The sequence below is a fragment of the Berghia stephanieae genome, unplaced genomic scaffold (genome assembly GCF_034508935.2).
Source record: "Berghia stephanieae isolate SIO BIC M18660-M18661 unplaced genomic scaffold, UCSD_Bste_1.3 scaffold1991, whole genome shotgun sequence".
Taxonomy (NCBI): domain Eukaryota; kingdom Metazoa; phylum Mollusca; class Gastropoda; order Nudibranchia; family Aeolidiidae; genus Berghia; species Berghia stephanieae.
Window position 1 is genome coordinate 1 of NW_027623058.1, and position 10,875 is coordinate 10,875.

At 32.7% G+C, this 10,875-nt stretch overlaps 2 protein-coding genes across 2 annotated transcripts; one reads left to right on the forward strand and one right to left on the reverse strand.

The window, feature by feature from the left end:
• Window positions 1–69: 69 nt before the first annotated feature.
• Window positions 70–6,595, reverse strand: LOC144961266 (uncharacterized). The gene is made up of 4 exons (XM_078894520.1): window positions 6,410–6,595; window positions 2,801–2,992; window positions 1,522–1,806; window positions 70–257 (listed from the first exon to the last, which is right to left on the reverse strand). The coding sequence occupies exons 2-4, from the start codon at window positions 2,976–2,978 to the stop codon at window positions 70–72; spliced, it is 651 nt and encodes a 216-aa protein (XP_078750646.1). The 5' UTR covers window positions 2,979–2,992; window positions 6,410–6,595.
• A 327-nt stretch (window positions 6,596–6,922) lies between these two features.
• LOC144961265 (coiled-coil domain-containing protein 22-like) lies at window positions 6,923–10,547 on the forward strand (the record flags this gene model as incomplete). Its single annotated transcript, XM_078894519.1, has 3 exons — window positions 6,923–7,004; window positions 8,387–8,558; window positions 10,369–10,547. Coding segments are annotated over exons 1-3 (401 nt in total), but the record flags the coding sequence as incomplete, so codon positions are not given.
• Window positions 10,548–10,875: the final 328 nt, after the last annotated feature.

Here is a 10,875-nt window from a genome sequence, read left to right on the forward strand (position 1 = left end):
TATAGAATAAGTTATTTGAATATATATTGAAATTTTCAAGCATGCTTTACACATTGAATAAAAGACAAATCAATTGTCAGAACCTGTCTTGAGTCCCGCATTGGGATCAACTCCTCCAAGTCCAGTCACACTTTTGGTCGCTGGCTGACTGTTAAAGATGCTTGTAGCAGATGATGCATTTATGTTTGTGCTAAACAATCCCCCACCTAGTCCTGTGGTGGCAGTTGTAGGAGCTGCTCCCAACAGACCTGTTCCACCTTGAAGGTGTTTAAAATAAAGACGAAGAAATGCATAAGTTAATGCTATTAATGTCATGGAAAGCAATGATAATGCAAGATCTGATGTTTTCAAGCTAGTAATAAGATAAAATTATAAAAAAGCATTTTAGAATCTTTTACAATATATGCTTAAAAGTTCTTTATTCTGACTTAACTTTTTCAATATTTGCTTACAAGTCTGCTTTCTGACTTGACTTACATAAAACCCAGTTTTTACCCTTTAATTTTATAGAAATCAGACAGATTTCACTTTCACTTCAAAGAATAATAATCTTTGCTAAGAATTCAATTCATTTCTGTATCAAAAGTGACAATATATTAATAATAATATTAATAATAATAATAATAATAATAATAATAATAATAATAATAATAATAATAATAATAATAATAATAATAATAATAATAATAATAATAATAATAATAATTATAATAATAATAATGATATGGCAATAGACATAAGATCTCATGACTAAAAACAAGAAATGCTTAAAGGATATCTTACAGATTGAAAATCCTAACAAGTTGTGAAATAATTAGATATTCTTTAAAAGGCGCTCATAGGCATATTTTGCTCTGATGAAATGATCATTTATTATTGAGAATATTTTTGTTAACTAATATTTTGACCGGGTAAAAGCATACAATCTTGATTTTTATCTGAAAATTATCGGAAAACACAAAAATTTCAAAAACGGTCTTTAAAATAATAATAACAATAATATTGCGGGACTGCGGGATAATGATACAAAATGCAGGGCTCTTGGCAGCCCTGTTAATAACCTATGTTAATAAACTATTGAGATGGCTGCAATACAAGGAATGCTCAAAGGATATCCATGCCTGTTTTGAAAAAGTTATAGGCCATTTGAAAGGTGTGAATAATTTTTGAGATTTTATGATATTTTTGTAAAAAAAAGTATATGGTGTATTCTTCTGTGCACTTGACGACTCATTGATATCCTATTTGGGGCTTTTCTAGTAAAGACAACAATAATGATGATGATGATGATAATAATAATAATAATAATAATAATAATAATAATAATAATAATAATAATAATAATAATAATAATAATAATAATAATAATAATAATAATAGTAGATTGTAGCTGGATTTGGTAGCAGGTTTTTAAAAAATGAACGGATGCAGAAAAGTAGGCTTGTAAACCTGAAACAAATCTTAAAAGACAATCTCCAATTCAACATTAGAGCAACTTCTGACAGCAACCTTTAACCTTACCCAATCCTAATGCTGTTGTTGCAGCTGGGGTTTTGCCAAAATTGAACCCCCCAAGTCCCCCAGCAGATGTTGTTGCAGTAGCCGTGGTTCCTCCAAGATTAAATCCAAAACCTGTAGTTGCCGATGTTGTAGTGGCAGCAGTACCTCCTAAGTTGAAACCAAAACCTGCTGCAGCAGGTTTGGTCGTGGCAGCTGTGCCAGGTGCATTAAATCCCAAGGATTGATTAGAATTCAAACCAAATCCTCCACCAAGACCCGGTGCAGTGGTTGTGCTGGATGGGGTGGCTATTGAATACAGAAGAAAATTAAACATAATATTAATATAAATGAGCTAAAAAAAAAAAGAGAAGAAATTCAACACTGAAACATTACCATAGTGACCAACTTTTCATAGATCTAAAATGCACATTACCGTCATGACCAAACAAAGGAGTATGATTTGACTATTATTGTGATGGGGGTAGCAGCAGTAGTCTTAGTAGTAGTAGTAGTAGCAGTTGTTGCATTATTAGTAGCAGTAGTAGTCGTCGTCGTAGTAGTAGAGCTAATGGGGTAATAGTAGAATAATTGATGGGGGTAGTAGTAATAGTACCAATAGTAGTAGTAGCTGAAGCAGTAGTAGTGGTGGCAATAGTAGTTGCTGCTGCAGCCGCAGTAGTAGTAGTAGTTGTATTGACATCTCCAGAGATAAAGGCGAAGCAGATGCTAAAAAAAAAAGGGGGACAGGGGTATTGTGTGGGCATGGGGGGAAAGGGTGTCCATGTTAGCGATGTGGTGAGTTCACATGGGGTCAGAGCACCCCAGAGACTTGATCAGAGGAGTCTCCCAACATTAATGGGGAAGCAAAATGACCACCAAGGGACATAAAAATGGCCAGACCGGTGTCCAGGATTTTCAAAATGGCAGCCCCTAGATGAAGCCTCGTCATTTTTTTTGCATTTGTAATTTTGTGCTGCCAGATTTAATTCTTCAACAAACTATTTAAAACTTCAATTAATTGAATCTTCAATTTCCAACTTTTTAACGACCATTTACATTTCTCTATTCTATGTATTAATTTTGTAGTAAAAAAAGCATAATCCTGGGACATGCAAGGGTCGTTTCCACAGAAATAAACAGTCCATTTTTCATTACTTCAAATCTTTCTCAGATTGCCAAATCAGGACAGTCCCAATTTTATCAGGACAGTTGGCCGCTATGCATAACTAATCCCCCCGCACTGTGGAAAAGAATTTTAAGAATCAACAATGCTTATTCTATCAAAACAGACATCACTTACCAAGCAATCCAGTTGATGCTGTTGTCTTATTCAAACCAAAATTAAAACCTGTTGTAGCAGTTGTTGCAGGATTTGAAAGTGTTAATGACCCAGTAGTTTTTGCACCAAAGTTGAAGGGACTAGCTGTGCCTGCTGTTGTTGTGGAAAGGCCCCCAAAATTGAAGCCTCCAGTTGCCATCCTTTGTAATTGTTCTTGAAACATCAAAAATAATAATAATTATTATTATCATTAAAATAGTGGCAGTCGTAGTAGAGGTAATAGTACTACTAGTAGTTAATAGTATTGAAATATTGCATGTATGTGGACGGAAACTACACTCTCTAATTTGGAAACATTGTGAGTATCAAAATCAAAGATGGAATTGAATCATGGTATGGTATTTCAGTTCAGATCCCCTTTCGTATTCACCTTCTATTTTAATGCCTAATTTGAATAAGAATTATGACATAGAGCTGTGTTTTGATTTAACACAGCTAGAAATTTTTAAAAGCATGATAAATTTAAGCCAATTTCAGGGCTTTTCTGCATTATCTAATTAAATAAATTGTCTCTTAAAATCCTTGTCTCACTCGGAAGATCTGGTATGAGCTTCTGCCATCGCTTTTTCATGAATTCGAGGCATCTTACAGTCGAAGTAGCAATGTAAAGCAACAACATTTGCAAAATAAATTTGTACAATTGAAAAGGATTTTTCACATTTTGTTTTGAAATGTTTGCGGTCTTTGTCAACTGTCAACAATGTGCCTAAAAAACCCTAGCCCTAGCTTGATAATTCGTGAGAATTCCCTGTCCACTCTGTTTGGGCATTAACTTTTGCATTGACATCGAGTCCGTAACCCATCAGCTACTGGAGGCTATCTGACCATTCGGAGAAATAAGAGTTTATTTTCCTGAGCATTCGGAGAAATAAGAGTAAGAGCCGGCCTAATAATACTGATAATAATAGGGAGTTCAATAGAAATTCTAAATGTAACTCACAATTGAAATCAATGTCATATGAAAGTGCTGGCAACACAGATTACAAAACAGATTGAATTTTGTTTCTATCTTGATTAGAAATGTAGTTACGGCAGTTCAAAGTCTGAAATTTCAGACCAATTTTTACCCCAAAATTACCCTTGGCCGAAATCGCGTGATGTTAATAAAAATGGTAAAAACAGTCAATAAGGAGTTCTTATCATATATTGTATACCAAAATGTTCGTCTTATCGAGGACAATCATTTACATTAATAAAGAGGAAGATAAACATTTCAAATTAACATTACTACATAATATGACGCAAATGTTACATAATTTAAAACTCGGCTAGACGTAAGAAACAATTTGCTATATCACTTTTGGATTTATCCCCAATATCTCACATAAACAATTGCAAATAATTCCCCGCTTTGATTTAATACATAGAGAATAAAAAAGGGTTTGAGAGTATTTAAATGAAAAGATATAAATATGTTGCGTAATGACATAATGAGTTGTATTTTTACCTCTGGCAATTTAATTGCATATAAATAAAATGGTAGATTGAAAAAGTTCAAATAAATTGAAACGGATTCCCTATTTTAATTAAGGAAAGTTCTGGCTTTTAATACTTTTAAAAATTCTGCTGAACCACATTGGGTTTATTGCTATTACATCATTTGAACTGATAATTAATATAATTTTATTTCCCCACTCCCCCCTTCTCTCCCCCAATGTGTGGGGGTGTCAAAATTTATAAGTAATAGTAATAGAACTTCTTACCATAATAATTATTAAGGCTAAGGCCTTTAGAATATGGATACAAATGATAACAAACTTATCTAAACATACGGGAAAAAAACTTGATGGCAAAATAAATAAAATTAAAGCTATTGGTATTTTTAAAATATCGATATTATTAATATATCGGATTTCACAAAGAGAAGAAATATACGAACTTTTAAAACAAAAACTATAAAATACCCATAAAGTTGGAAAGTATGTATTCAAAATAAAATCATAGTAAATAACAGTACTGAAAATATTATGGACTAAATTTTAAATATCGACATGAATATCGATATCGTCAGGCAGCCATGATGAGAAGATAATGTAAACATGGCACTTCGGCGCAGAGTTAAAAAGTGTCTGTGCATAGATATAGAGCCCTGAAATTTGGCATGAATAAAGTTTAGATGTTATTCTAAAAACAAGCGTTTTTATTTTAAAAACACACGCGGTAAATAAAAAAATAAATGCATTTGAATTTGAAAATTGCCAAATTTTAACTTCATATTATAACTTCTGGAATTTTTAATGGATTTTTCGTTAATCATTGACATAATTTAAAAGGAAATTGAAAGACGAAAATAATGATACCAAAATATCTGCGATATTCCTCTGTATATAACGAAGTTATACATCTTTAATTGAACCCCCCTAAAACGCGAAAAGCAATTTCCAGTCACAACTTTCCTGTGGGCGAGTTGGGCCACAATTTGACTGCCACTGCTCACTAAACTGCCATGTTTTTTTAGTAAATCTAAATAGATCGACGGTAACCGTTAGCTAGTTTGTGTTTGAGTGGCTAATGTAGCACACAGTGGTTCTTCATAACTTCTCTCTCATTTCTCATTCATTTACTGATGACTGATGAGCATCCTTCATTCTTGTGGCGTTTTTATGCACCTCCATTGGAGGTGTACAAAACCGCACCGTTTTTATGCACCTCCATTGGAGGTGTACAAAAACGCACTGTTTTTATGCACCTCCGTTGGCAGTGATGGTAAATTAATGAAAATGTTGCTGCATACGTTCATGAGGTTTAAATAGTTTTAAATTGTAGATTAGCTGATTAGCATGCTGCTTAGTGATTACCGATGTACGCTTATACAATGATAATAAATTAAAGAATAACAACAATAAATTTAAAAATCAAAAGTAAAAAGAAACATGGCACACAAATACTGATCTTAAATAAATAAATAATTTTAGAAAATTAAAATCAAATTTTTTTTTAAAACATGATAAAAAGGTTCTGAAAAACAAAACAAAAAAAAAAAGAAAGAAAGAAAGAAAAAAATGTATTTCTCAATAACAATAAAGTAAACTTAAAAAAAAATTTTTGTTTAAGATGGGAATCGAACCCAGTACGTTTAGTTTAAAGGTAGATACAACAACTGACAACTTGTCCACTGCGCTACAGTTACAGAGCCACCTGACTGTTCATCACATTTAATAGGCCCTAATAATAAGGTCTTTCTAAAACATTATTTTACCTTCAATGCAACTTCTATTTTCTGGTTTTATATTTCGATTTATTAAATTACTATTATTTTTATTTTAAAAAATCAATATAAATTAACAAACACATTCTACTAATTCTACAGATGTCACAATATTAATATTATTAATATTATAACTAAAACTTTTGTCATGTCCAAATACAAGAACACAATATCGTTGATGAAATTGGGTGGGATGCGCATGCGTGACGGAGGTGTATAAATACGATCCGTTAAGATACACCGCCAACGGAGGTGCATAAAAACACTACGTTCATTCTTTTGATTAAGTGAGTGAGTCGAGTCCTCACTCTCACCGACTTGGTGGTGGACTGTCACTGGTCACCACTACTCTTACTGTTTACCTTGCCTTATTGATTTATCTTGGTATAATGGGTATCATATACTCGAATCCAAATATACTGATTCGTGGACTGACATCGGCATAAATCAAACGAGGTGAATGAATGTCTTAAATACTAAAGACCCATGTCGATCAACAAACAGCGGGGTAGATTGAATGAAAGTTGAAAGTAGGGGGGTAAGGTAGGGGAGTGAGCAAGTTGAATAATCAACTTCCGTTAACGCAATAATGATAAAACACAAGTACAACAAATATTATAATTCTCGGCAAGCCCATTTTCATTAATTTCCAGCTTCTTTTATTGTAATTTTCACTATATTCATTTAATGATTACCCACAGAAGATTTTGTCATTGGTTTAATTCGATCAACTCGATTATATATTTTTTTTGATAGGGTACTCTAACCATTTGAATCAAAACCATACTAGTTTTGTTTGTGGATGCAATTTCACATATTTACGACTATCACCGCAAATCACATGATCACTCACCGAATGTCAACATCATTGTAGCTTCATCTTCTCTGTCGAGTGTCAGTAAGCATCATGGAGGAGGTGGATCGAATCATAGTTCACTCTCTTCGGTCCATTGGATGGTAGGGACTATATACCAAAATTAAATTTATCCCTAAGAAGAATAGCAAAGAAACATATGGTACTTCAATTGGCTAGTGCTTGAGTCAGAATACCGGTTCCATTTCAAGTTTTCATTCATTGTCACGGCCCATCCGCCTCCTCATCGCACCCCCGTCGTCCTTCTTCCCCGGTCCCCAATCACCAGCATCAGCTAGCAACATACATTAAATCCGAATCCAACCTTGTACTTGTATACTATTTCTGTTTTAGTGACATGTTAGGACTGGCTTCATCATTTAGAAAAGCCACAATAATAATAATAGTCTGGAGTAGCGACATCGATTAGGCGATTATATGAATGATTAGGATATAGACGTCTATTATCTAGTATTTAGTATTAGTATTAGGGGAGTAGGAGAGTTGTAGTAGTAGTAGACTGTCTAGTTGTATCAAGTTGTTGAGTTGTAATTGTAAGTTGTAATATAAGAATTGTAATTATAAGGGTTCTGAATCTAAACTAAAAAGTGTTTTGCAGATTGCTATTGTGTTACCAAGTTAGGTATCTCACAATTTGTGTGCTTGATACCTTTTAAGCCTTAAAAAAGTTTAACTTAAAGTCACATACACTACACACTCTAGATTAGGTTTTCTTGTCAATTGTTAATATAAGCTTAATTTTCTTGCTTAAGATAAGATATACTTTATTCATCCTTGTATTGAAATTATCATTCTGTATCACAACACACTTTGGTAATATTATATTAAAGAAATTAAATAAAAATTGGCAAAGAATACTAAAAGTTTTACTAAAATTAAAAGTCTTTAAAAGTACAGTGCAACAACAGGCGGATATTATATTATGGTGACTATGTGTCGATAATACTTCCATTAGAATTCTTTCATAAGGATATTTTCAAGATAAATGAATAATCAAATAATGAGTATGGAAATAGTTTTTAAACTGGTAAAAGTTAATTGATGTCATAATAAAAGTAGAGAAGGATAATACATTTTTTAAAACTCGAGTCTGAATACTGAATAGTCTCCCATGGCTATCCAGACTCAAATTTTAATGCGCATGTGCAATCAGCAGATTTCTCTCTCTCTCTCTCTCTCTCTCTCTCTCTCTCTCTCTCTCTCTCTCTCTCTCTCTCTCTCTCTCTCTCTCTCACACACACACACACGCACACTGTATCTCTATCTTTCGTGTAAATGCTAATAATCATCACCAAGAGCAGCAGCTACAAAATTTGTAGTAGTTCACTTTTTTAAAGATACTGTATGGGCATGAATGAGAGTGAGAACTTAGAAAGATGCTGTTGTGTTGTTGCATTTGAAATTAATATTAAGACAGTGATTATTTAACGACTCTCATGCAAGATTTATCAATTTATTGTTTCAGTGATATTGAGGATGATGTCCAAAGTTTGCAGCAATTCACAACAGAGCTCATTGTGGCATCTGTGGTACGATGTCTCAAAACAATATCTGGAGATATCGATGTACCAAGCACTCTTCCCCCTGGCATGTCAGCGAGATTCAGAGTTGGAGCGAGTCTGGCAAATCATGTCCAGGTATTAAATAATTCAATATCTTGAGTTCTAGGGTTTCAAAATAAATAGGTGTTTTAATGCTTGGGACCTTTTTACACCCATTAGTAATGGGCATTACAAATTATTTCTTTATCCATTCTTCTTTCTAAATAACTTTTCAAATTATTTTATATTGGTTGTTCCATTAAGATTTAGATTGGACAATCATCATTTCATTGCTCTTAAATAATTGGACTATGCTTTTTCACTCTTCTTAAAACCTTGTCTAAATACTTCCCAAATTTTTTTTTTTAAATAAAAACATTGATGAGTTGAAGGTGAAAGACTGTTTTTTTTTGTTAGTTATCACTCAAATCCATATGCGTGTAAAAGAAAATTTTGGTGTTTAGGTGATTCCTCTTCAATATGAAACTTATTGGAGACCGGTTATTTAAATTTTGGGTGTTCCACTCAAGGGCCATTCCAAGTCAAGTGGACCAAGGTGAGAATCACACCCCTTTTGATTTTCCTCAAACTTGGCTCAATTGAAGACACTTATGAAACACGAAGAAAAACAAATTTTCAGTTCAGAATATGGATATTTAAATTGGTTACAATTGTTTTGAAATTTTGTCTCAAAACATGTCAAAATAAAATTTGCTCCGGGGTCCATTTTTGAGAAGCTATATCTTTGTTATTAATCAAGCTAAATCTCTCAAATTTGGTAATCCTGTACACTTTTAAAACTTTTAGCATAGATTACAATTATTTGAGAGAAACTGAAAATATTTATCTACTTTTGGAGTTATCTGCCCTTGAATGCTGTTTGGCCCAAAAAAAAAAATTTTTTTTTCATGACTTTAATGGTTCATTTTTGATTATTGATGATTTGTATGATTTAATTTTAACAGTAACTCATAGCATAATGCGATGCTCATCAAAATCGGAAGTTTTCATCAACTAGGATCAAAACAATGAAAGATGTCGGCTGGGAAATTTTTCAAAATTTGATAAATTGTGCAGATACGCTATTTCTATAAGCACATGGAAGCTTTCCTTGTATTTTGAGGTGCTTCTTGGTAAAAATCACCTGCAAAGAAGCTAAGTATCTCAATTCTTAAGTTACAAAGAGGCATAACTCAATTAATTATTTTGACCATCAATATCGACTTATATTACACTACACGACTAACAAACAAAGCTTAAAATATTTGGCTTATGAGGAAGTGTTAAGAGCTAATAAATTCAATGCTTTCAATGTATTTATTTTTGAAAAAAATGCAAAATAATGCATTTACAGTTCAATGATTGTGGATTATACAACCCATTCAGATATATCAGGGTGGCATGAATGAAAAAAAAAATTCAGCTCCTTTAGATTTATGACTTTGTGTGTTGGAATGTTCTCCAGTTAAAACTAACTTGTGAGAAAGTTAAAGAAGAAGAAAGGACTTTTTGCTGAACCCGATTCTAAAAAAGGTAAAAGAGTAGCAGATGAGATTAAAGAAAAGGTAATTGAATTTTTATAACAATGATGAATATTTGCTGATGTGTCCTGGAAAGAACGACTATGTTTCAGTCAAAATTTATGGGGAAAATGAATGCGTTAAACCACTGAAGAGAGAGAGAGAGGGGGGGGGGGGGGTTGGAATGTTTATGCTGATAATAAGATTGTTGGTTAAATAGTCTCTATGATGTGTTTGGTCAGTAGATATAATGTGAATACATTTTATTACATTTCACTCCTCGTGTAGTTATGAGTGTAATTTTTTTCCTAGGATACTCTACTGAGCTCTCATTTATAATAACATTTTTATAATATTGACAATATTGCATTGCTAATATACCACAGGATCTCGGTTACAAGGGAGGAGATCTGGGCTACCAAACCTTTCTCTACTCCAATGAGTTGGAAATAAGAAAGATTTTTATGTTCCTGGTTGAAAAGCTACCCAAAGAATCATCTTCCCAGACTGCTGATGAGCCTTTAGGTAAAACTTCTATTAAAAGTAGCGCCAATAGTTTTAATATGTAATTTTTTATTTTGCTTGAGAAAAGTGAAATTTATTTAATTTAGTTGCATTTTTGTGTTTTTTTATTGTTTTACATTAATAGAGAATCCAGTCACTGATTTGTAGAAAAGCTGTGTTTTTTTGTTTTTTTAAAGAACAACATATTTCATTTAAACAAGATTCTTTGCTTTAATCTGGTATTGTGACGAAAGTTGAGTTTAAAATCAAAACGATCAGAATGTTGAAATTTAAAATTTTGTAATTTATGCAATGCTCCTCAAGAAAATGCATTATGAATTGACTTCGATTTTACGGTAAAAAGCCAAAACTCAATTTTCAGCTGCTGG